The sequence below is a fragment of the Neofelis nebulosa genome, chromosome 5 (assembly GCF_028018385.1).
Source record: "Neofelis nebulosa isolate mNeoNeb1 chromosome 5, mNeoNeb1.pri, whole genome shotgun sequence".
NCBI classification, from domain to species: domain Eukaryota; kingdom Metazoa; phylum Chordata; class Mammalia; order Carnivora; family Felidae; genus Neofelis; species Neofelis nebulosa.
In genome coordinates, this window is record NC_080786.1 from 46,020,165 (window position 1) to 46,047,309 (window position 27,145).

General features: G+C 36.8%; 2 protein-coding genes across 8 annotated transcripts in view; one reads left to right on the forward strand and one right to left on the reverse strand.

Annotated features, from left to right (window-relative positions):
* Positions 1 to 27,145, forward strand: part of MED12L (mediator complex subunit 12L) — a 332,574-nt gene that overhangs the window by 253,044 nt on the left and 52,385 nt on the right. For 3 of the 4 annotated variants that reach the window (XM_058730221.1, XM_058730223.1, XM_058730224.1), the window contains 14 exons: positions 3,531 to 3,649; positions 4,709 to 4,852; positions 5,915 to 6,078; positions 9,328 to 9,459; positions 12,473 to 12,700; positions 13,349 to 13,490; positions 15,111 to 15,231; positions 15,584 to 15,685; positions 16,384 to 16,497; positions 19,897 to 20,096; positions 23,381 to 23,569; positions 24,393 to 24,467; positions 24,581 to 24,771; positions 25,505 to 25,666. In XM_058730221.1, coding sequence (XP_058586204.1) covers positions 3,531 to 3,649; positions 4,709 to 4,852; positions 5,915 to 6,078; positions 9,328 to 9,459; positions 12,473 to 12,700; positions 13,349 to 13,490; positions 15,111 to 15,231; positions 15,584 to 15,685; positions 16,384 to 16,497; positions 19,897 to 20,096; positions 23,381 to 23,569; positions 24,393 to 24,467; positions 24,581 to 24,771; positions 25,505 to 25,666 — 2,083 coding nt within the window. Of the gene's footprint in view, positions 1 to 3,530; positions 3,650 to 4,708; positions 4,853 to 5,914; positions 6,079 to 9,327; positions 9,460 to 12,472; positions 12,701 to 13,348; positions 13,491 to 15,110; positions 15,232 to 15,583; positions 15,731 to 16,383; positions 16,498 to 19,896; positions 20,097 to 23,380; positions 23,570 to 24,392; positions 24,468 to 24,580; positions 24,772 to 25,504; positions 25,667 to 27,145 lie in introns of all 4 variants that reach the window. The other variant, XM_058730222.1, reaches the window with a different exon arrangement.
* Positions 1 to 27,145, reverse strand: part of P2RY12 (purinergic receptor P2Y12) — a 46,171-nt gene that overhangs the window by 13,818 nt on the left and 5,208 nt on the right. For 2 of the 4 annotated variants that reach the window (XM_058730238.1, XM_058730239.1), the window contains exon 2: positions 18,962 to 19,034. The gene's annotated coding sequence lies outside the window, so the exon portion shown is untranslated. Of the gene's footprint in view, positions 1 to 18,941; positions 19,035 to 27,145 lie in introns of all 4 variants that reach the window. The other 2 variants (XM_058730235.1, XM_058730237.1) reach the window with 1 other exon arrangement.

Here is a 27,145-nt window from a genome sequence, read left to right on the forward strand (position 1 = left end):
AAGCGTTTGGGTTTTCCCTACTTATACAGCATTCTTCCTTCCACATGGCACAGACTCCTCTAGGAACCCTACGTTGTTGTTCAGTACAAAAGACACACATTTTTATGAACCTCTCTCTCCCCAGGACCTCTGGTCTTTAGATTTCAACCAGTTGTTTTCCTAGAGCTTGTCCACACTAGATCTTTGCAAGAGAAAAGTACAGAGAACTAATACAAATAGCTCTCTGTCCTCTCTATCGGTAGCGGTGCACATGCAGAAGCAAGGTACAAAGGCAAGATGGTTTTCAGTGTGAATGTGGTAGTGCAGGTGTCTGGTGTCTGTGGCAGTTGTCTTTAGAGCATAATGGGAGGGTTAACTTTCACGTGATTTACAGCGCTTCCCTGACCCCCCTCCCGCCCATTGCCCCTGAAGGACCTTGTACCACACTGGCTTCGTGAGGGAACAACCAAGAATTGTGGATGGGAAACGAAACCTTGTTGTTGTTGGCCTGTCATTATTGAGCTTGGTTTTAGAAAACAAACACCCAGCCCCCCACCCCCACCCCCACCCCCACCCCCACCCCCGAAACAAAGAACCTGATCTAAGAAAAACTGTTGATCAGTTGTTTTGCTGTTTCTTTTTGTTTGAGAAAAGAGGAAATGGATTGCATTTAGAAGGTTGAATTTAGAAGCCTGGTAACTAGCTAGCAAAGGGATTTGAAACTTCTTTTTGTGTACTTGGGAACTGGGTGGACACTGTCTTCTTGAGAAGGGTCAGTAATACATGTTTTATCAACACTAATTGTAGAGAGTCTTTCCAGCTCTCAGGGAATTTGGGGGTTTGGGAGGTTGAGAAGAATGGGAAAGGGGAGGAAACAATGCAGTGTCTTTTTCTGTTGAGCCTACTTCCTTCCTTCACAGTGAGTGTTTAATGCCCGACTACAGTCTGTCCTATCTTTGTACCAGTCTTTTAAATAGGCACTTCTCACTTTTGAACTCACAAAGAGAACATCTTTGTTGTTCCATGCTACTTTTTGAGTTATCAGCAATAGAACCACCACTGTGGAGTGGCATTTGCAGTGGGGATATTTGTCTTTTCCTCATTTTAGATAAAATTCCTCAATCAGATATGTGTTAATTTGGGATGTAGTGAGCTGCCTTCTGATAATAAATAGTCAAAGGTTAAGTCCCTCCTAAAAACTTACTATGCTTGCCAGAAGCTAGCTAGCTGTACTTCAGATTGATGGTAATTTGTCCATCGTTTTAGCAAAGAAGAGAATTGGTAAAGCAGGAAAATACAGTTTGTGTTAGCGTCTATTGATTTGTGCCTATATAGTGGTTTCATATTGTTTTGAGGAAATCATTAGAAGTGGTCTCAGATCAGCCAGGCCTTATCTAGGAGTTTAAATGACACTTGCAGTTGGACATGGTCAATCTTCATTTTCTATTTACATTGGCTGGTCATCTTTGGTTGTCAGTGTTGTTTTGTTTTGTTTTTAAGTACATTAATGAAGTTTACCATGAGAATAAAGACAAATGTCAGGATCATACACTATTTTTTTTAAAGAAGACCAAAGTTAAGCAACATAAGAGCAATAACATATATTATGAAAGCAGATTAAATAAAGTAAATGAGGAAAATCTGTAAATTATGACTAAATTGTTATTCATGTAAATATCATTAAAATAGTCTATTGAGAACTACCACTAATTTCTTAAATGTTTCTTTGAAAGTGAATGTAAATTGCCAAGAATCAATTGTATATTCTTTATATGAGGTTTTAAGAAGTTAGTTACCTGTAAGTAAATAGATCCTATTTAGCATAAACCACAATCACATGCACACGCACACACACACATGCATGCACACACACACAAGATGCATTTGTGAATTCTCATGGTGGCAGTACTTCAGATGTGTTATTTTTGTTTATTTGTTTTGTTTCCAGGAAGGAGTGATTAAATATATTAACTTCACTTTTACAGTACATTATACCCAAAATCATTGATGTGAGTTTTCAGCCTTGGATCAATGATGTTAGTAAATGGAAAATTCAAAACTTGGATATTTTAAACATACTTATTACATGTGAATAGCTATATTTAAGGCAAACCACCATAGTTAAATTGAGAATAGATATTGAAAAACAAGTAGGTTTAATGAACTTCTTTGTTCTTATTCTTTGTGTTAGATACGGTGTTTTGAACAAAAGTGGTACAGTCTCTTACCTTTTCTTACCACTCACCTTTTGATTCTATTTACTCTGGTATCAGGGTTTGTTAGCTTTGGGAAATAAAACACCCTGCTGTGTGTGTGTGTGTGTGTGTGTGTGTGTGTGTGTGTGTGTGTGTGTTTGCACATGTGCATGAAGCATCTAGACTATGCTTCCTTACATTTGAAAGAGGATCTCTTTTCTTTCAGTGTTATTTTCTAAAACCATTAGATTTACCTTTATCAACATCGTTTTGAGTTGAGTGAAATATTTGTGTCTTTAATAGAAAAAAAATCAGTAAAGTGGCCTTGGTGCTCTGAAAGTAAACTTTCCTAAATAAGATATGAGTGGTAGAGCTCCCTTCTTATGACCCCTGAGAATCGTAGTGTTGGAAACGATCTTAGGAAGCATATAATCTGATCTTTGTTTTTTTGTTTTCTTATTTTAGATTTGTCTTTATAAATTCATGTATTTAAAGACATTTAACACAGGACTTAATTCTTTTGGGTCTTATCCTTAGTACTGTTAATAAGAACTAGAGTCCCCTGGGACAAGAAGTGTTTATAATTTTTTTTTTTTTATTTTGGAAGTTTTTTAAAACTTCTTCATGCTAAATTGATAAATGTAGCACTTTAGCATTATGTGGAGAGATTTAATTCTTTGCTACCCCTAACAATGTTAGAATGGTATAAATTTCCTTTTTTACATATTAAATTTTTGGGGATTAATATCCTGGTGAATGCCCTAAGAAGATGCCAGTGACGTAGCCTGTTCTGTCACTGTGACCATCGGTAATTTTTACCCCCTTTCATTGTTGCCGTCTTGATATTTTAAGAGTTAGAAATGTTTATAGAGGTATTTCCCATTAATAGCCAAAATATGGAAACTACTCACTAGAATTAAGAAATAAATGGTGGTATATCACACATTGGTATACTATGCATGAATGAGAATTATTCCTTTTAGAACAAATTCCTTTTAGAACAAATTAAAGTTGCCTCAACAACATGGATCAAGCTCAGAAGCATATTGTTGCATGAAAGATGCTGGATGTAAAAAGTATCTCTCATGGTTCCAAACTGGACATTAGTAATCCAAGCCTTTAGACTTTAGGATCTTGGTTTCCTGGGGCAGAGAGGACTAGAAGGAGACTGAGGGGTTTCCGGGGATCTGGTGTGTGATTTTGTGCTTTGAGTCTCAATTATGCGAGTGTTTTTACTTTGTAGATATTCATAGTTTGTGTGCCTCTTCATATATGTTATACTTCAATAGAAAGTATCCACTGAAAAAGTCAAGAGCTTCTATGAAATGAAAAGTAATGTATCTATTGTATGTTTAGTTGGAGATGAAGGACAAAAAACCAGGAAGAACAAACAGGAAGCATTTCCAACTCTGGAGACTGTATTCACAAAACTTCAGCTCCTTTCATATTTTGATCAGCATCAAGTGACATCTCAGGTAGCCATTTAAAACTGTGTATTGTGCATTTGGGGTTATTCATTTGCACTGCGTAACAATTTCTTTCATGCAGTATATACTTTTGGCTTTGTTTGGTTTTATAAATATGTTTTTAAAAAAATATTTATTTATTTATTTATTTATTTATTTATTTATTTATTTTTAACGTTTATTTATTTTTTGAGACAGAGAGAGACAAAGCATGAACGGGGGAGGGTCACAGAGAGAGGGAGACACAGAATCCGAAACAGGCTCCAGGCTCTGAGCTGTCAGCACAGAGCCCGACGCGGGGCTCGAACCCACGGACCGTGAGATCATGACCTGAGCCGAAGTCGGACGCTTAACCGACCGAGCCACCCAGGCGCCCCCAAAAATATTTATTTTTGAGACAGATAGTACAAGCTGGGGGGAATGCCAGAAAGAGGGGTGGGGCACAGAGGATCCAAAGAAGGCTCTGTGTTGCCAGCCAAGAGATCATGACCTGAGCCAAAGTCAGACGCTTAATGGGCTTAGCCACCCATGCTCCCCTATAAATATGCTTTTTAAACGTATTCGCAATCATCTCAAACTCTTAAGTAGTTCAGTTTTAAGTGTCAGGTTGCCCTTTTCGGAGAAATTTATTTTTTTCACAAATATTTTTACTTAATAATAACCAACACTGTGTCAAATAATCCCTAATGCAATACTTAATACATTTTGGCCCTACATTGCTATTGATAAGGGAGAAATCTGTTAATGAGTGAAATAAAATACTACTTAGAAGAAACCAGATCTGTGTTGTTTTAGAAATCCATTGATATTCAAATAAATGTTATCTGGAAATTAATTAGCATTTGTAGCAGTTTTACCATTAGGATAGTTAGGTCAAGATCTTAATGACAACTTGCCTTGTATCTTCAAAATACAGTTGGAAGGAAGTTGTTTGATTTTTATATGGTTTTGGTTTCTGTGGAAATATGTTTTAAATTTTAAGAGCAATATATAAATTCAAATTTCTTAAAAAATTAAAATAATTTTAAGTACTGCTTTTCTAATTATTTTCACATTTTTGTTGTCCAGATCTCCAATAATGTGCTGGAACAAATCACAAGCTTCGCTTCAGGAACATCCTATCATCTCCCTTTGGCTCACCATATTCAACTCATCTTTGATCTTATGGAGCCAGCGCTGAACATCAATGGACTAATTGACTTCGCAATACAGGTGTCAGAGAGACCCTGCTTCTCTGATTTTTAGGAAAGCAAACCTGCTAGACATCGTACAACTTAAATTGAGCGGACCACTGTATTTTTGAATAATTGAGACCTTCTGAATCAACAGTATTCAACTAGCGTTTTAATGGCAGCTATGTCCATAATTTTCAATTAAATATATAATTGGGGCTAAAATATATAATAGTCATTTAAAAATGTGAAGGGTTTTGAGGATTGATTTTTGTCTTTTGCTTAAGAAATGGTAAAATTTACCATTTATTGTAGGGTATATTTTAGGTTAAGAACAAAAATAAAACCATATAATTTGATTTGTCACATTCCATTTTTTTTTAAGGGATTAACATTTGTTTTGTTTTTTTGTTTGTTTATTTCTTTTGAGAGAGAGAGAGAGAGAGAGAGAGAGAGAGAGAGGGAGGGAGGGAATCCCAAGTAGGCTCCTTGCTGACAGCTCAGAGCTGGACTTTGCACTCAATCTAGTGAACCTGAGATCATGACCTTGGCTGAAATCAAGAGTCAGATGCTTAACCGACTGAGCCACCCAGGTGCTCGTGTCCCATTAGATTTCTTATACACATACTTGAGTTCATTTATTATGTTATTAGTGAGTAGAATTTAAACTTATTTTCTATTGCTTATTGGAGGTTAGTTTGTTGATAACAAGAAAATAATGATAAATAACATCTGTTTTCTTAAAAAGAAGGGAAAAGAGAAGAAAAAGTGAGAAGTAGGGAAATCATCTGGTCTAGAACTTGGGGCTTCCCTCAAGTTTTGGTAGATATTTCAATGTTGGATACTTCCTGACTGTATATACCATGATGTCTAGACAAAAGAAAAACTGTAGAACTTGGCAAGGGATTAAACATAAAAAAGTTTAATTCTAGGGGGCTTGTTTTCTCACACTGTAGTTATATGGCATATGGTCCAGGGACACAATAATGGGTGAGATAAGATCATGTTAGCATAACTCAATATATTCATGGCTTGTGAAGATAAATGTTTTTCCTATCATTTTGGCAGCTACGTTTTTATTCACTCTTTTCTTCCATTGTAGCTGCTAAATGAACTGAGTGTTGTGGAAGCCGAACTGCTCCTGAAATCCTCCAGCCTGGCAGGAAGTTACACGACGGGACTGTGTGTGTGCATTGTGGCTGTTCTCAGGCGGTACCATAGTTGTCTGATCCTGAATCCTGATCAGACAGCCCAGGTGTTTGAAGGGTTGGTATACTAAATATCATTATTTTTTTCAAATTAATGTTTTCCATGTATAATTGGTGATGAGATATTACAGTGATTTTAAGAGGAAAAATAGTACAGGTGCTGGTTTCAGTTTAAAAGATAGAGTTAAAGACTACTTTTACCAGAAAATGTTTATCTGAGAAGGAGGTGTAAACATGAAAGATAATGTTCTCTTAGTAGTGTATGAGTCTTTCCTGCCTTCCTTTACTGCCCGTACTTTGTACAAGTATAAACCAGTTATTCAGAGCACTGCATCATTTGCTACCCTGAACCATGGCCTATTACGAATGATGAATAAGTGCCAGCTGCTTTGCTGATGTCATTTCAGTTTATATTCGAGACCAAATAAGCTTTGCATGCGTTCTTACCTTAGAGATTTGCTTCTTCAGTTTTATTTCTTTTGTAAAAAAAACATCTTGACAAAAGTTAATCTAGAACAAATGACTTCCTTGGTTTGGAGTTTGTTTTTCGTTTGTGTGAAGTGTAGGCTAAAGTTTTCTTTACTGCTGTTCATGATGTTGGACTGTGTCCTCATATCCCCCATTCCAATCTGAGGTTACAGGAATGAGAGAAACATAAAGAACTGTCCTCTATGGAGCTCCTTTTTGTCCACTGCAGGCTCCTTTCTACAGGGCTTTATATAAAAAAAGGACAACCTCTTTTTTTACCTTTTTTCTTTCTAGACTTAAACATGAGGTTCTTCAGATTCACAGTATTTTTTTGGTGTGTGTGTGTGTGTGTGTGTGTGTGTGTGTGTGTGTGTAAATTAGCACATGTAATCAATTTATAATTTATTCTAGAGTGACATCCATTTAATAGCAGTTTTTTGGGGAAAAGGGAACGCTACCACATTAATTTTACACGTAGATTATTGACTGAAATCTGAAACATCCCAGATGTTTTTAAAAGTTTGAAAATAAACATTTTTGAATTCAGGAAATATATGACTACTTAATAGCCCTCAACTACCATGTAAAAGTGAATAATTGGTACCAGTTACACATCAAGAAATTGAGACTCAGTCCTGTTAAATGAAGTGTATGTTGAAGTGATGTACTCAATATCACATGGCTAATAAATCTCCTAGATTGCTGAAAGTCATTCTGAGTTAGAGCAAATTCATGCTATTGGATTAATACTGTACTTTTTAAACTGTGTATGGAAACCCATGAGTCAGTAATGAAATCAATATTATAGGTTTTGACAAATTTTGTTATTTTAAAATTTATTTGTGTCATTTAACAGTTTAAATTTATTATTTATTAAATTCATAGAATCATATTTGATGTTATATTTTTAGTTTATCATGGGTACTAAGGATCAATGTTTTCGCAAAGATCTTATTTTGTACTGATAGGAATATGCTGGATTTCAGTGCAAAATGTTTTCTTATCTCTGACAAGTGAAAAAGATCAAGGCAACATTGCTATACTCTGGATGCCTACCAAGCTCTCAATAAATATTTGTTACCTTTAAATTAAAAAAATTCTTTTAAATGTTTATTTATTTTTGAAAAGAGAGGGAGAGACACAGTGCCAGTGAGGGAGGGGTAGAGAGAAAAGGAGACAGAGTGTTTGAAGCAGGCTCCAGGCTGTGAGCTGTGAGTACAGAGCCTGACATGAGGCTCGACCTGATGAACTGCAAGATCATGCCCTGAACCAAAGTAGGCCACTTAACCAACTGAGCCACCTAGGCACCCGTTTGTTTACTTTAATCACAACATGATACTTGGCTTTTTAGAATATGTCTGGAATTTATGTTATGTGAATCTAGTTATCAACATAGCGAATCCTCTACTTCTTAATTGCAGGATACTTTTGCTGTAATTGACTACTTTTATCAGCTCTCTGGTTGCTGTGTCTACTGATATCAATTCATAGGGCTTGGGGTGCAGCATTGTCATTTCTTTGCAGTTTCCTGGGTTCTACCTCTGGTATTTCTTTTTTTTTTTTTTTTTTTTTTTTAATTTTTTTTTTTCAACGTTTTTTATTTATTTTGGGGACACAGAGAGACAGAGCATGAACGGGGGAGGGGCAGAGAGAGAGGGAGACACAGAATTGGAAACAGGCTCCAGGCTCCGAGCTGTCAGCACAGAGCCCGACGCGGGGCTTGAACTCACAGACCGCGAGATCGTGACCTGGCTGAAGTCGGCCGCTTAACCGACTGCACCACCCAGGCGCCCCACCTCTGGTATTTCTGATTGTAGCATCCTTCTTGGCCTCAACAGCCTAGGCTCTCTTTGGCTTCCGCCCCATCCCCTGAATCACAGAGAGAACTCTGGATGTGAGTCTAGAGACCTAAACACCCCTCTTGTTTGTGCTGTGAACTAGCTTTTTGCCTGTGGGCAAGTTACTTCACCTGTCTGAGCCTCAGTGCCCTCTTTATAAAAGGAGGAAGGTGAATCAGATGATTTCAAAAGCCCTACTTAGCTTCAAAATCTGAGTCATCGATGACGCTATTGTGGTATTACTGAATCCTGTAACAGAATACAAGGTGGTAATCGTGGAATCATACTCATAAATAGGTGAATGGACCACTAATGTTTACTTCTGTGTTATATGAAGTATTATGTTGAATGAACTGTGGCCAAAGGGGCCATCGTTTTGATATGGGGAAAGGGGCACTGAAATGGAGTAGTAATGGTATTTCTGAGTTGAAAGACGTCTAGGGAATGCCACTAAAAAGAAAGGGTTTTAAATTCTTACATTAGGTAAACTAAAATTTGTTTCTAGTTTGGATAAGGAAGGAGAATGTGACTTAAAATCCTGACTTCATCAAGTTTTTGCCAGAACCAGTTCATGGTCCTGAAAGTGAATTTCGCAGATTTACTGATGTAGAGATTTGCTCTTTTTCATAGGAGTGGACTTAAGAATCTTTGCAAATAGCTTCTTTTTTTTACTGAAGAGAGATTGTCTACTACAACTTTCTTCTTGTGTTCTGGTCATAGCAACTTAATTGATGGATTCTTCCATACATTCCTTCTGTATGGAGGAATTTCTTTCCTTTCTTGTTGTTAATGGTATTTCCAAAGTCTTTTTAAAAATCATTTTGTATTTCATTATCCTCATAGAAAAAATGATACCTTATTCAATTATTTACTATTGTATCAACAATCTAATACCTTTTTCCTTACCCAAGTAATAGCTGCACATATTCTAAAAGATTCAAATAATAACATATATATTAGCAAAATACGTGTCTCCTGTCTTCACATATTTTTCTCCTCAGGTTGTGTGGTGTGGTAAAGCATGTTGTGAACCCCTCAGAATGTTCTTCCCCCGAGAGATGCATCTTAGCCTACCTCTACGATCTCTATGTGTCATGTAGCCACCTCAGAAGTAAATTTGGAGACCTCTTCAGGTGGGTAGAAGAAAATCAATAGGAATGGCATCATGCCTATATTTGTTAGTGACCCGACTGTGATATTGTCATCCTTGTTAATAATGAATGTTAATCGTATCTGCCAGAATTCATATTGAATTATCTTTCATTGTAGCTTTAACCTCCTTTTGCCAATTACTATGCATGTTTAGCTCTGATTGCAATTCTGAGATAAAGTTGAGAGTAAACATTCGATAGTTTGCACTTGCTAGTACCTCACCTGGAACGTTGTTTGTGTTTGCATGCTTACTTTCTCACCGCCTTGGCTCCTCTGCCTCTTTGACTGTCTTCCTGCAGATGGTATCCCTGAGTGCCTATGACTCTGTGCATCTTAGCACCTGCTGTGCCCCCACCGGTAGACAGGCGCTAGAAAATACATACTTAATGATATTTTGAGGAAATTTTGATGATTAATTGTGGGTGGGGGGAAGGAGATGGTAATGGCTGCAAAATAAATTTCTCATCTAGAAGGAAGGAAAGAACCATCAATTACAGTTACTTGTTCCTGAATTCTGGGAGCTCTGTCTTCCTGGTTTGTGTGGAATGTGACTACTGGCCATTGCTTTGTCACTACTGCCAGCTCTTGGTTGGACTAGTGCAGAGTCATAACTGGTTTCTCTGCTTGCATCCCTGACTCTTTAGCATATCCTCAGCATACCTACAAAAGTCATCCTTTTCAAACAAGAATAACTTGCAGGTTTCTAGTGGCGGCTTATCTACACGAATAAATTCAAAGTCCCAACTGCCTTCAGGGTCTGCTATATATAATCTCTTCTTCTTTCCTTCTGTTTATGCCATTCTAACCACATGGACCTCTTTACCGGTCTTCACACACTCTGAGCATGCTGTCTCTTGGGGCTTTTGCACTTATTGTTACCTCTCTAGTAATCTCTCCCCTGTTACTTGGATGCCCATGCCCACAGTACATTCATAACTCTACCTTCCTGACCACCCTATTTTAAATAGCAACCTCTTACTCCTCCTCTCTGTCATTTTCTGAATCTTAGCATTCGCTACCACTGGGTGACTTACATATTTATTTATGGTCTGGCTTCTTTCTCAACTGTAAGTTTCATCAAAGGAGGAACTTCATATTTTCTTCACTGCCATATTATGATACCTTGAAGAACATTTATTTGGCTCCTAGTAGGCACCACAGAAAGCTGGTGAATGGAAGATAAATCCAAAAAAACCATGATATTTTTAATGGTATTGATAGGGAAAAAATGGGAGAGTATATCATCATGAAATGAGCTAGGTTTCCAAATAATTTCTCGTAGAACATTTGAGTGGGTCTTAGGAAATATGTTTCTACAGACATGATATAATAATAACAGTGCTCATATTCTTACTTACAGAGAGCTTTAAGTTTCAGTTTACAGTTTTCAGATGGCTTTCTCATACATGATTTGGTTCTCGCAACAGCCCTGTTTTATTTAAATAGTGAACTTCCCAAGACTCCCAGTAGCCTGTTTGACCCCTAGTGTTCCCTCAGGGTAGTGCAAGTATGTTAACTCAGTGAATTCAAGTCCTGTGCAGTGAGTGTGTGGAGATTTAGGAGACCAACAGTAAGCTGAGGATCAGTACAGTGTTACATCATAAGATGTGGCCCTGGTTAATGTTTCCTCAATTAAAGAAATGGAGGACAGGTGCAGCCCTCAGGAATCCCTGACGTCAGGCATTATTTGTACCTTGGGATTAAGAAGAATGGTGAAACAAAAGCTAGATACTTGGTGAGATTTCTCTTAGTATGCTAATAAAAACAGTTTTAATAATTATATCTGTAGGAGCATTTATAATAAAGTTGTGTAAGAGGATTATTTGGGAGAAAAAGAGCACTGATGATATCTTGCCCTGATTGTGCTGGTACTTAGTGTGCCAAGTACTGTGCTGGGTCCTTGCCATCAAGATCTTTAATCTGCCCACCACCTCAGGAAGTAGAAATGATTGTTCTGACAATAAATGATTATTCCTCATCATAAGTTAATAAATGATGAAACCTAGATGTGAGCATAAGTCATTTTGGCTTCAACGTGTGTGTTACTTTATTACTCTGTCAGGTTTTTCGGGTGCAGGCAATTTCAGAAGAAAATGTTTGAGTTGGTTCCTTATTTCCCTAGATGCCTGCAACAGAGGGTGGTAAGAATTTGAGAGTGACTAAGATGACAGCTACCTTTTTATTAAAACACTGAAGTGCATTTGGACAGAGTGTAATACATGATACAGGAAGTCTAGAAACAAAGAGTAAGGACACTTCTTCATGAGCCACAGAATCCAGAAAAATTATGCACTCTCAGCTGGAGGTAGCAGAGGGTCAACTTGAGAGAAGTCTCTACACTGAAAGAAAAATGGGGGCTGAATCTTATAAAAATTGAGAAAGAAAAGCAGAATTCTTCTGGGTTCTAAAGACAGACATGAATAGATTGGTAGAATTAAGTTGGAAAAGAGAGAACACTTTACTCTTTGCTGAGGTCTGTTTCATTAAAATGACACTCAAGGTATTGGGAGGTTGAGGGAACCAACAAAGCACAGTTTCTTTTTGTTTCATTTCTAGTGAGAAAGTAAAACAAATTAAGAACTATTGCTGAGTGAGAATGAATGAAAAGTTGAGTGCGAAGCGTGGCAAGAGTTAAGACAGTAAAAAGGGAGATGTTTAAAAGCACTGGTACAGTTCATTGTTCATCATTTTGAACAGGTCATACTCCAGATGGCAAGCTTACAGGCTTCAGTCACATTTGACACGTTTTTATATAAGTCGTCTGCCAAGAAAGAGAGTATAGAACCCTGTAATTACTGCCACTTAGGGGGTGGCTTTAGTCCTGTCTGTTAGACCGGTATTTCCCAGTCAATTAAGAAGGTGGAATCACAAACGACTAATGTGACTCTTCTCCAGGAATACCTTACATTTGCTGCCATTGAATCTGTCCTTAAGTGAAATCGCTTTCTAGTTACTCTTGTTTTATTTTTTTAACTCTTTTCCTTGTAACCTCAGTAGTGCCTGTTCAAAAGTTAAGCAAACCATATATAATAATGTGATGCCTGCAAATTCTAACTTGAGATGGGATCCGGACTTCATGATGGATTTTATTGAGAATCCTTCAGCTCGTAGCATCAATTACTCAATGCTGGGCAAGATCCTTAGTGACAATGCAGCCAATCGCTACAGCTTCGTCTGTAACACGCTCATGAATGTATGTATGGGCCATCAGGATGCTGGAAGGTGAGCTGGGTTACCCTGGAATTCACAGTTAACCGTCTAGTCCTTGTGTTGGTGCTACTTTTAAATTAATGTCTTTAGTAATTGCCTGGGCTGACATTTGGATGTTGTTTGCTCCCCCCCCCCCCCCAACCCCCATTTATTCCTGATTTCATCTCTGCTCTGTACTGTGATTTCCTTAGCCTAACAGAGTATGCTGGCTGATTGCTCTGGCATGAGATGCTTTAGATATAAACTATAACTTGTCTATCCATTTACAGAAACATAATAAAAACATAAATTAAAAAATCCCTATATTTAAAAACACTGTATTTTCACCTACCTAAATTACATAGTCTTTAATTTTACGTTGCCCTTAATGGTGGAAATTCTGAAGTCAGATTTGTTCCCAGGTCAAAAATATGTTAATTGGCATCTGTACTGATTATTGTTTGTGGCTCAACAGCATCAAATATTAAACAATATCTGAAGCCCGTTACTTGTATCTTTGCTTTCAGGTTCTGCTAGGTTATTTAACAAGTGGGTATTTATTAAATCTTTGAATCTTAGAAATGAATGACTTGTTTGATGGTAGTGAGATATGGGTTCGTTAAGTATATCACATTTGCGTGCTGCTATCCTGTTCTACTCTGTTCTTTTTCCTCCTTCTAGGATTAACGACATAGCCAATTTCTCCTCTGAGCTGACAGCTTGCTGCACTGTTCTTAGTTCAGAATGGCTGGGAGTTCTGAAGGCTCTTTGTTGTTCTTCAAATCATGTGTGGGGGTTTAATGATGTACTTTGCACTGTAGATGTAAGTTTTCTTTTTCATTTAAAAACTCATCTGTGCAATTAAATATTTAGTTAGTAATTATTTTTGATTGACTGAACCAACCCTTATCTGAAATGTGTTTTTTTCTTTCTCTGCCCAAAGGCAGTAAACAAGAATGTGGTTGCCAAGGATTAAATAAATGAAAAAAGTAAATAAATACAGTAGCTTAATCAACAGCAGAGATGCCAAGAGTTTCCTTGTTTGTTCGCTGAAATTTCTTACATACCGTCTCTTCAGAGCTATTGGCTCATATTATTTATCAAGTGCCTTGAGTTCCTCATGGTACAAGACATAATTTACCTACAGGAGTTTGCATTTTGAAGAGAACCACTTTGTTTTTTAAAGATCAAGGTGTATTCTAAGAACATAGGTTTCACTAGGTTGCCTAAGAATGCCCAGGCCCAGAACCATTGGCATGTCTTTCCTAGTGATTGTGCCTGAAAGTTAGTGAAAAGATACTCAGTATGTATCACTGCTTTCTTTCACATATCCTGTTGTACCTGTGATGTGTAAATTTCTTAAAAATCTGTCATGATTCTCTGTTTTTCCTATCACCATCTTGGAGTGATCTGTGTTACATGTTGGTGTATCTTTGCATTTTAAACCCCACCTTCCAGTTAGAGGCTTAATTCCTAGTTCTGGTATCTCAAGACAAGATGGATTATTCTACTCCTTTCTGTAGATACCCAAGGTGTACACACACACACACACACACACACACACACACACACCACACATGGATATATGTAACTCATATCTGTGGCCTGCTTTTCCAGACAAAGATATCCTAATTTTTATTGTTAACATAATTCTTTAACCTGTTGGTTGTTTTGTGTTATACTTTACCTTACCTTTGCTTTGTTCCCTCATCTGCAACATTGGGATTAATAAAAGTATGAGCCTCATGGTGATATGCTATTAAGTGAGGTCATCTTTGTACATCACTACACATGATTATTGGCATATAGTACAACTTAACGTGAGGGCTGCTGCTTATTTCTTACTGTTTTGTGCCAAAGTCTTATGAGGTCTCTATAGGTAGAGGATTCATTCTGAATGAATTTATTTTCCTTCTCTTTTTTCATTCTCTCTCAAATTTAGGAGTCCGTTGGAAATTTTCAGCGTTGCTTTTTAAGACTAATTTAATTATATTATAGAATCCCTAATAGTTATCCCTGAAAAGAACTCTTAAAACATCAGTGAGGCTTATTTTTCAATTAGGGGAATCTCTGTGTTTTTTTTCCTGCTCTCTCACAATCTTACCCTTAAATGTTAATGCCGTGTTCTGCTAAAAAGTTTTCCTTATACTACATCTTATTAGGAATTTCGTGATTTTGTTTTTGTTTTGTTCAGTTATGTGTACTCAAGGTGAAACTCAATATCTTTTTGTAGCATTGTGATGTAGGTAAACCTCATCCTTTGTCTTATAACGTAAAAATAGCCCTTAGAGGATGATAATCCTGATGTGTAATCATTTCCCTCTGTTGGTTCATTTTGGGATTTGTGATCTTACTGGTATTGCCTACATTTTCTTAGATATTAATCTTAGATATTACTTGAAAGGGCGTTGGGTATTAAAACATGTCAATGTTTTTCTTGAAGGTGAGTGACCTTTCATTCCATGATTCATTAGCTACTTTCATTGCTATTCTGATAGCACGACAGTGTTTCTCCCTGGAGGACGTCGTGCAGCACGTCGCACTTCCCTCTCTCCTAGCAGCAGGTACGACACATCCGGAAGGGCTCTTGTTATTTGTTGTCTTGGGATGGTTTCCAGCTATTACAACAACACCGTGAACGTACTTTTTAAGGCTACATGCCTTGGGCAGTGGTGTGGAGTTGATGTAAAGTTAGTAGGATTGTAAGTGTTGTTCTGTACAAAGTCCTATGGATCCCTATAGAAACGGTCATTTTTAAGGAAGCAGTCTGCCTCCTCTGGAAAGCATAGCCAGTGCCTTCCTTCTTACCGTAAGGAGCGTTTATATTTAAGTTATTCCAGAAAAGTTAGCTTCAGAGAAAACCTGAAGACATGTCAGTCAATCAATTGGAAAACTTGCTTTGAAAATCTTTCCTAGCTTGTGGAGATGCAGATGCTGAGCCGGGGGCGAGAATGACATGCCGACTCCTGCTTCATCTCTTCCGAGCTCCCCAGGCCTGCTTGTTACCTCAAGCAACCGGTGAGCCGACAGCTATAAAATCCCCAACTGCATGTTCATTTGGAGGTACAGATTCTAAAATGTCCACGTGGGCTGTCCATTCTGCCATTTCCTCCCTGAGTTTGGTGACCTTGCTTTTGGGGGGTGATGAAGGAATGCACCACTGCCATCGAGAGGGCTGTCAGCACCCTTGATTTATGCAATATCAGGATGTATTGAGAAACTAAAATCGAGTTCATAAACAATAAAAATACTTTCGCTCTGAGGCCAAGCCACGCTGGTGGTCAACATGATCCTCAAACCTGTAAACCACATCATAGCAGCTTAGGGCAATGGTGACTCATTTATTCTTTTACTAAGGTAAGAGGAATAAGGTAAGAATTCTAGGGGTGTTAGTGAAGTGTGTTTCTGAAGATCATTTTTATACAGGGGTGTGTGTGTGCGACAATCAGTATAAATAGATGAAAGTTCTAATAATTTTTTTTGATACATCTCTCCAAGGAGCAATGACGTTGTTTTCATAATTAAAAAGCAAAGGTTAAGAAAGGAATAGTGACAATGTTTTGTAGTGAATCCATGAAGCATCCATTATAGCTAGCTAAGGACAATTAAATACCTATAGTCTAACAATGACAGGCTCTGCTGATTGTAAATGGTTACAAAAGATTGTTAATGATGGTGATGAGACCATTAAAGGTTTGTTGTTGTTGTTCTCATAGGCAAACCTTTCCCTGGAATAAGATCATCTTGTGATAGACACCTCTTAGCCGCCGCTCACAATAGCATTGAAGTGGGAGCCGTGTTTGCTGTCTTAAAAGCAATTATGATGCTTGGTAAGACTATCCTGGCACTAAACTGGGTTAATCACCAGAAACAAAGGAAAAATAATTTGTATTCATGTTCAACTCTAATTCAGATTATTAGAAACATCATTCTGTTTTGCTCTCCTGGCAAAAGTAGTTGGCTTTCTCCAAGTCCAAGATCAGCTGGACTCTGAGATGTCTACTCCTTACCTACAATTCTGGGGGTATTTAAATGTAACACTTTTTTGTTGTTGTTGTTGGATGTTATTTTAACTGGAAGATATTTCATTCTGATGTAATATAGATTCTCAGACCCATCGGGTGGTTTTATCTTTATTAGTTGACATAAATGACGTTTTGTAATGGATCAAGATGAAATGATGATCTAACCAAAGGTTTAAATTTTGTATTATGTACCAGGAGTAAAACACAAGAAAACCTGGGTTTTAATCTTAGCATTTTTCTTTCATTGTGATCCTGAACAAGTTTATAAACTTCTACCTTAGGTTTTTCATGAATCAGGTAATAATTGCAATGATATTGGTATTATTGATAAAACAGTATTAGATACCAGAATTTTTTAACATTTAATCTGTAATGTCTAAGGCATCCTTTATACTCTGAATGACATATATATTCCTGAAGTAGTAGCATACAGTTTCTGTTCATTTCTAGGGCAATACTTCAACACATTTTTATTTTATAAATTGTGGAGGATTTAAATAAGTAGGTAATTTTGAGTCCCCACTGCCTAATGTTGACAACCCTCTTTTGGCCTTGACTAAACAAAAGTTACCTCTTATGTTCTGAAGGAGCTCTCTTTTATTAGGACAGAGACTGTGGGATAAATAGGAATTGTTTTAGAGGAGTCTTAAAGAACATATTTGAATGCTTTATACTCCTGTTTGAATGTTATTGGGTGATGATGAAGGATTAACAGGATTTTCACTAAAAAATTAATAAAAGTTCACCTTAAAGAATTACATATATTATATATTCATACATAATAATATTTACGTATGGTTTCTAATTTTTGCCATAGTTTAATGTACAGTTCAAGTCTGAAGAAAATGTGCATATGTATGTATTCATTTTATGTGTGTGTGTATACACACACACACACACACACACACACACACACAAATTTCAAAGGATGCCCTTGGAAATGCCCATGAATTTTGCAGTAAAAGGGAAAAGTAGAGCCACATGGAGGGACATAACCTCTGTTCTGAGTTTAGGAGCTTGTACTATTGTATATCCAGCATTAAATGCTCATTTCAGTAAGTAAAATTTCTCTTCTCTGATGATATTTGAAAAAAAAAAAATGGCTGGTCAATCTACTTAATAAAAATGTAGGGACCATGAAGTCAGGGACTTGCTCCCCCCCCCCCCCCCCCCCCGTGTTATCTCTAACACCCATCAGAGAAACTAGATAGTAGGTTTTGAAAGCATAGCTTTTCAACAAACTAACATAGGTAGTGTGAATGCAGAATGGATAGACATTGAATGGCAGAAACCAAGATGAGCGCAATCTAGGCACCTGCTCCTTTGTTTGGAGGAGTGGTCTAGTTCCACTAAAATTTGCCAACATCTATAAAGAGTCACATAATTGTATTTTAATATCCATGCATAATAATCAGTTCTTCTTTGTTTGGCTCTCCTTGACCTTTTTAATCGACCTCTGTTCTTGATAGACAGAGGATGATTCAGGTCTGAGAAGCCAGGATCAGGTCATTTGGATGTCAGCAGAGCCTTGGACCAAGTAGTCACTGAGCACTCTTTTCTATTTGTTCTGTTATCTGTACAGTTACGGAAGGTTCTAGAACAGCCTCCTATACCTTCTCTGTCATCCTAACATCTAAACTAAATGAGAATCTGAATGACGATTTCCTAGGCAGAGGTGTTTGTTTCTTTGATTTTGTTTTTATGTAAGCTTTAATTTATCTACCTCACCCTATTCTTACCAGTGTTCTTGCAAGTCCTGTCCATCAGGATCTATTTTGAGTTTGGGTGATAAAACTGTTATATAGAAAGTGGTTTCTAATTTATGTAGTAGTTTTAACTTAAGGTATAGAAATAGTTGTTTTATTTCACCAAATGTTGGAGAAAGCATGCTAAATTTTGGTACACATCTTTCAGCTCCCAGGGACCTCTGTTGAATTAAATAAACTCTTGTGAATTTTAATAAGGAATGTATGATTATATATAATCAGATATTGATGACTTGAAAATTACTACTTATTCCTCCCAAGGACTTCTGTTGAATTAAATAAACTCTTGTGTATTTTAATAAGGAATGTATGATAACATATAATCAGATATTGATGACTTGCAAATTATTGCTTATTCCTCCCCTCCTCTTACCATTTTATAAATAAATACTTACTAATCCATTCTGATTTTGCAAATTTTTCAGCAGAGTCAAAACTTTTTCTTGGTTGACCTGTGGGTTGTAAAAAGCTTTTTGCACTGACCTGGGCTTCGTTTTACTCACAGTGGGCAGTAAGGGACTCCTCTGAATTCATTTGTTGGTTCCAGGAAATTTTCTTGTTCAAAGCTTATGATCCCTGTGGGTAAACAGGTGAAAGTTTAGAGGCTCTGTTGTCATTTGGCAGTCTTTACTACCAAATTATATTATTCTCTCACTTTTAAAATAGAATAGTGATTTGTCTTTCATGGCTAGAGAAGATTTCTTAATTCTAGCCTTTCACACATTCTGCTCCGTTTTGTCCCCCAGGAACTTTGCTATGAAGGAAACCTTTCCTTAGTTCCATTTGACTCAGTAAATTAGAGGTTGATCTGGTGAGGTTTTCTAATTTGGATATTTACAGAGAGGAAAGTGAGAGACTTGGGTTATTCAATGAATGCCCTATGTTTTAGGGCTTCCTTAGTATGCATTGCCCTTTTCCATTCCCAGGGAAATAAATCTCTCTTGTCAAGAAGTTGATAGTAAGGTGGGCTAAGGCAAAACTTTTCTCTTGACCTATGGATAGAAAATAAATCATTGTAAGAGAAGAAATGGAAAAGGGACATCTAGAAGGGTGAGTAACCCATTTTTTCCTTGTCTATAAGTGAAATGAATTTGAATATTGAATACATTCATGCTTGAAATATTGGTGAAATCAATGTTCTGTGATTATTAAATATGATTCATAATGGCCTTTTTATTTGGTGATTGCATACTTAATTCTGTAAACAAAATAAGGAGTAAGTCTTGAATTTCCCTTTTTTTTCTCGTGCGTATTGAAACTTCTCTGGGTCCTTGCATTTATTCTCCTGATCGATTCTCTTTCTTGCTGAACATTGGGCTATGGCATAAAGATGCCAGTCACATATTTTAAATTCCCGAAGGCTTGCTTCATTAACTTCTCAAGTATTTGGCAATATTTGGAACTTCCGTGATTTTGCTTTTGTGGTTCTATTATTTAGGAGATGCCAAAATTGGCAATAACAATGTCAGCTCTTTAAAGAATGATGACTTCACCATGAGAGGTTTACGACGTGATGGGAATGCTGATGATATCTGGACTGCTTCACAAAATTCAAAATCCTGTGGGAAAAGCATTTCCATAGAAACTGCCAATTTAAGAGAATATGCTAGATATGTACTGAGGACTATCTGTCAACAGGTATCTTTCAGTTTTAATTTGACTTGATCTATGAATATATAATTGTTTTTGTGGAGATGCTCACTGTTGTAGGAAGCTTGCACATCGGTGGTCCTTTTTTTCCTGCTAACTTTGTTTGGCAATAAATTCAGATTTGTTGTAGAGTTGCAATAATAGTAAAGAACTCTGGTGTATACCTTGTATACAGATTCACCAATTTTTTACATTTTTCCACATTTGCTTTATGATTCTATTTGTGAATGTGGATGCATATACTTTCTAAGGTTTTGCTGAAGCTTTTGAGAGTAGATGGCATATATTATTAATCTTGAGTCTTTAATATTTCAATGTTTACTTATAATAGAACCAAATGCAGTCATCAAAAGTCAGGTAATTTAGGGGTACCTGGATGGCTCAGTCAGTTAAGCATCTGCCTTTGGCTCAGGTCATGATCTCACGGTTCGTGAGTTTGAGTCTCATGTCGGGCTCTGTGCTGACAGCACGGAGTCTGGAGCCCACTTTGACTTCTGTGTCTCCCTGTCTCTGTGTCCTTCCCATGCTCATGGCTGTCTCTCTCTCAAAAATAAATAAATATTTAAAAAAATTTTTAAACATCAGGACATTTAGCTTTGGAACAGTAATTTTTTTCTCACCTGTAGGTCACATTCAGTTTTGTCATTTGTCCCAATAATGTTGGATTTGTCTGGTATTTCCCATACATTAGCTTTAGATTATGCATTCTTGGCCAAAATGATACAGAAGTAATGCTGTGTTCTCAGGTAATCACACTTGAAGTCACACAATGTCCATTTGCACGTTGCTGGCAGCAATCAGTTTGATCACGGTGTCTCCATTGTATGGTTTCGAGATTTCTCTGCTATGTGGTTTTTTTCCCCCCTTGCAATCAGTAAACAGTCTTTGGGGAGACACTGTGAGACAATACAAATATTTTGTCCCTCATCAAACTCCACCACACATCTATCATTCATTTTGATTCTTCCCTAAACCAGTCTTTACCAGTCTTTACATGCTGCAAAATGGTGGATTTTTTTCTTCCCACAGCTCCTCTACAGTTAACAGTTTGCATTCTATTTTAAGGAAAGCATACCCTTGTTATTCTTATTTATTATCCATATGTATTATAATACACTGTCCTTAGCTATTTTCATGTTCATATTGTCCCAGCGTTTTCCAATGGAACCTTTTCATCCTGGCTTTTAAGTTATTTTGACATGTCTCCATCTCCCCCTTGCCCTCCACCAAATATTTTCTTAGTTCCTGACCCCTATTGTATTTTCCCTGTCCCATACCTGGAATTAATCATTCCTGCAAGGAACTGTCATTCTAGTTAATCAAGTATGGTATTTAGAAGCCAAGATATGGACACTGTGGTGCTCATTACTATGGGCAACGTATGTTCGTTGCCTCTGGACCCTTTCAGCAGGCAGAGTTAGGAGGAAATATATCCGTATACATAAATGTGTGTGTGTGTATTCTTGAGTTCATACTGATATGTCTAGAATTAGTAACTCCACTTAGTTCTTTGCATTCCCCCATTCCATATTAATTTTGTATTTTCCAGTAACATCAACCATTTACTCATTTGCTTAATTCTACACTACACCTGGAATGGTTTCAGAATTGCTACACCTATACCACTAGGAAAAACGTAAAAGGAGTTAAAGATTTGTTGGTAGTTCTTTTTCCCTCAAAGTTTATAGTATTGTGTTAAAAAGTTTTTTGAACTTTCTCCTTCAATATGGATATGTTACTCATTTGAAATAGAACCAATTTCATTTGTTTCTGTTTGCATTCAGTTTAGATTCCCATTTTTTTCTCCCCACCTCAACTCCATCTTTAGAAGAACATGCATCTACAAGTCAACTGTATAAAAAGGTGTACTTCGTGATATGTCCTTGGTCCGTTGTCTCTTCTATCCTGGGTTTTTTCCTGCCCTGGGTGATCAGTGTTCTTATTTTCTGATTTATCTTCCTTTTTTTTTCCCTTTAATTTATCTTTTCTTATAAGAAGTATAGTATACCATATATACTATTTTCCATTTTAGTGGAGATGTTAACAGGGTCATGTTTTTATTAGGGCATATTGCAACTATGTTAAAAGTTTGCTACATAGTTTTATAGATAATGAGAAGCAGTTGTTTATTGGTTCCACTATGAGTGTCCACCAGAATCACCAAGGGTCAGACAGTTTTAATGTTTGTTTAATGGGTACCACCATCAGATATTTATTTGTTGGAGCCTGGGCAATGGAATTTTAGCAAGCTCCATAGGTGACTTTAATAGACACTCAGTATTGAATTACTGGTATAGTTAAGAAACAGCCTTCCTCTGAAACAGACCTGGGTTCAAATTGGACTCTGTTGATGATTTCTTACCCGTCTAGTATAAGAGTTTGCTTTTGATAAAGAAAAAGTGATAAGTGTTCAAACTGGTTGAAACTCTATGGAGGGCAATTGGCCATATGCATTTACCGTCTTAAATTTTGGTATACTCCTTGACCAACAATTGTACTTTTATGAAATTATCCTGAGAAAATGATTGTGTAGAAAGCAGATGTGCACACATGTTTACAATAGTATAAAAAATGTCTGTTTTCTAAGTGTTGTACTATATTCTATGCAGTGGGATATAGTATGCATTATATAAAAATGAAGACATGTTTTAATATAGAATCATTACCATTATATACCAAGTTATAGAAAATGATTACAAAACAATACCTAGAGTAAGGCTCTATTTTCCAGTTGAGAATGCGCACCAATTTTCATTACTCTCTTTAGCTTTCTTTTCTTTCCTTTCCTTATTTGCATATCTGTTCTTCAGACTTTAAAAAAAATTTTTTTTTTTACATTTATTTATTTTTGAGAGACAGAGAGAGACAGAGTGTGAACAGGAGAGGGGCAGAGAGAGAGGGAGACACAGAATCTGAAATAGGCTCCAGGCTCTGAGCTGTCAGCACAGAGCCCATGCAGGGCTCGAATCCATGAACCGTGAGATCATGACCTGAGCCGAAGTCAGATACTTTACCACCTGAGCCACCCAGGCACCCCTCTTTAGACTTTTTAAACCAATGCCCTGCTTTGTATTTTTAAGAAGTCACAATACCAGAAAGTAAAAAAAAAAAAAAAAAAAATTTCCCTCTACTTTTTTCATGTAATTTTTTAAAATTAGATTTCTGTCTGCTTTATTTGTGTATCATGTTTTAGTGCATGTTACATTCACACAAGGGAAATCTCTGCCTATCAACCTAACTGATTTTTTTTTTTTTTTTTTTTTTTTTTTTAGGAATGGGTAGGAGAACATTGCCTAAAAGAACCTGAAAGATTGTGCACAGACAAAGAGCTTATATTGGACCCTGTGCTTTCAAATATGCAAGCACAGAAATTATTGCAGCTTATTTGTTATCCTCATGGTATTAAAGAATGTACGGAGGGCGACAATCTGCAGAGACAGCACATTAAGCGCATTCTTCAGGTGAGTTAGTGATTAGAGTCTAAAGATTATGTGTCTATCGCGTAACACATTTTCTGTGATTTTAGCAAGAGTAGTTGAACCGTTTTTTTTTTCCTTTCTCATTGCTAACTAATTCTTGACCTCAGTTAATTCTGATGTTTATTCTCCCAGTTTTCTTTTCTTTATAGTTGTCACACTCCATTGCTAGGTGAATGTTGATAATGCAAATGGTATACAATCGTTATAAATATTGATCTTTTTAGTCTACTGTATTTACATGAGACATAAGCTTTCTGGAGGAATAGTCTTAAATATATAATTCAAAAAATATTGAAATCATTTTGTAATGGGTTTGCTTAGAGAAATAGATTTTGAGAGAAAAATGCTTGTTTTATTTCTAGTGACTCGCTGAGTGTTGCACATTATTTTAATGTTGTTTCTTATTTCTTTGTGTCTACAATGAAAATATGTAATGGATGCGGAAGCCATTTGATCCTGACAAATCCCTTTATTATGTATGATTATTTCCTTTTTTAAAAATATTTATTTATTTTTGAGAGAGAGTGAGCACATGTGCGTGTAAGTGGAGAAGGGGCAGAAAGAGAGGGAGTCACAGAATCCGAAGCAGGCTCTAGGTTCTAAGTTGTCAGCACAGAGCCCATTGTGGGGCTCAAACCCATGGACTGTGAGATCATGACCTGAGCTGAAGTCGGACGCTTAACTGGCTGAGCCACCCACGCTCCCCTGATTATTGTTTCTTGAGAGAGGGAATACTGCAAAGAATTATTATATTTTCAGACATGTTCAGTATTCCTAATGTGTTAATTATTATTGTTTTCCCCAGAATCTTGAGCAGTGGACGCTGAGGCAGTCCTGGCTAGAACTTCAGTTAATGATCAAACAGTGCTTGAAGGACCCTGTGAGTAGATATTGGAAGCATGTGTATGTATACAATTTTATGAACAGCAAGAACATGATGTTTGAGGAGGAAGTAAAATATATGCATGCTAGTTTTCTTTTGTGTCTCTCCAGGGCTCTGGTTCAGTGGCTGAGATGAACAACTTACTGGACAATATTGCAAAGGCAACAATAGAGGTATTCCAGCAGTCTGCTGACTTGAACAATAATTCTTCTAATTCTGGAATGGGCCTCTTCAACCCAAATGGGATTGCAACTACTGATGCTGGTAGCACAAGGCAGAATGGAATAAAGACATTTCTAAGGTATTTGTTTTTCTGCAGTTTTATTGGGCTACCATTACTTTGTCCCATGTGATGGTATATCTTTATTTGCATGATGCAATTATTTTTCATAAAGCTTCAGCAATGTGAAGAAATTACTTGTAAGTGTCAATTATCATTATTTTATAATACATTAAAGGGCAGTATTCTGGGATGAATGATGTCTCAGTTTTAACCATGTCCAGAATCTTGAAACCACATATGACACCCAGTGTGGATTAATTTCTTTATTGTCTCCATAAGGCTACTCTGTTCCATAGAATTCATTATATAGGAAACACTTTCTGCTATCTTTATTAATTGCCAGTTTTGCACAAATAATAATCGTGATAGACTGATTTGTATTTCATCATTTGGGTAGAAAGTATAACTAATGAATTTTAAAAGTTTAAAAAAATTTGTTATTAATGTGCTAAAACATAATCAGCACATTTCATATCTTATCCATGACATAAAAGTGTGTTGCCTGTTGTACAGAAGGACTATGACTAATCAGAGAGCCAGAATCATAGAAGAACACCAGCATAGATTAATAACTTTTGTTATAGTATTCTCCCAGAACCCGATGTTTTATCTCTTTCCACAGTGAGAGTGGAAAAGTGTATCCACCTGTCTGCTCTGGTAAGAGGAAAGATAGTACTGGGGTTTCTGTTATAAGAGTGAGAGCGGAGGAAGAGGATGCCTCCTCGTGTATAATACCTATTTCTGGTTTTAGTTCCTCTGAACGCAGGGGTGTATGGCTGGTGGCCCCCCTAATTGCCAGGCTGCCGACCTCTGTGCAAGGAAGAGTATTGAAAGCTGCAGGAGAGGAACTGGAGAAGGGACAGCACTTGGGCTCTTCTTCAAAAAAGGAAAGAGACAGACAAAAACAGAAAAGGTACGGCTGCAAGGTGTGTCTCAATGTGGAGGCTTAAGGAATAATTGAGAACAAATAGCATCTTGCAGGTATAGTCACTGTACCCAGAGTACACAGACATTTCTTTTTTTTTTTTTAATGTTATTTTTTAGAGGGAGTATGTAAATAGCGGGGAGGGGCAAACGAAGGGGGAAGGAGAGAGAGAGAATGAGAATGAAAATGAGAATGACAATGAATCTTCTATGGGGCTCAATCCCATGACCCTGGGATCATGACCTGAGCCGAAACCAGGAGTCGTGTGCTTAACTGACTGAGCCACCCAGGCGCCCCTGAAATTTCATTTTTAAGTGGAAATGACAATATTCTGTTAGGCAAGGCTCCGTTCCTAAAAAGTTCCAGGTTATATTTAGTATGCTAGTTCTCAGGGCTCCCTCTGGACCCACATCACTTCTGAGCCATTGAAAATACTTCTTAGCCTCGCTTCAGACCTCTTGAATCAGATCTGTATATCCATTTAGTCCCTGTATTCTACACTTAATTACTTTTCATTCTTTTAATTATTTGTTTAAAATACATAGAATTATTTCCAATTCTGTCCTCTTGGGCCTGAAAATAGTTACTAGTATTTTTAACATTTAGGGCTCTTGTTCTAAATATAAAATTTATAAGCCACTTAGTTTAATGTTTTCTGAATTTATTTTAGGCTGTATAAAAGGTACATTTGCAAACTGACTCTGTTACTGAGAAAGAACAAAGCCATCCTCTGATGTAAAAATATAAATTTAGCACCTCAGGAGCAAAGGGAAATAATGATAATTTCTTCCATTTAAAAAATATGTAAAGAACATGTATGGTTCTTATCTCTTAATAATATTTTAGTAGCTACCACTTATTGAGATCTTATGAAATGCCAACTTTTGTATAAAACTTACCACATACACACGTGAACTTTAAAATTTTCACAGCAATCATACATGGTAGGTGTTCTCATTATACCCTTGTTACGATAAAGAAAGGGAGGCATTGAAAAGTTCATTTCTCAAGGACACACAGCTAAGGAATTGTAAAACTCGAGTTAAAACCTAGGTGGTCTGGCTTCTGAGTCTGTGTGCTCTTAAATGAAGTGCACTTTGGTAGAGACCTAGCTTTGCATGTATTTTGTTATCTGGTTGTTTAATGTCTGTCACCTCCGTCAGTGTGAGTTGACCAAGCAGATGACTCACTTTTAATTCTGAGAGTTAATTTTGCTCAAGGGTGAATGTATGTACATTGCCTCCCTTCCCACAGATGGTATTGCAGAGTTTAAAGGTGACTCTTCCCAAGTCCATCTCTCACAGCTCTGCTGTCAGAGGATGAAGCACATTGAAATATTTGGGTCACTTTAAGAATTTTTTTTTTTTTTTGCAATATAGCAATTAGTTTGTCAATATGATTTGTCAGTTCTCTGATGATTAAAGAAACATTAATAAAATGACAATTTATAATAGACCTTTTTTTTTT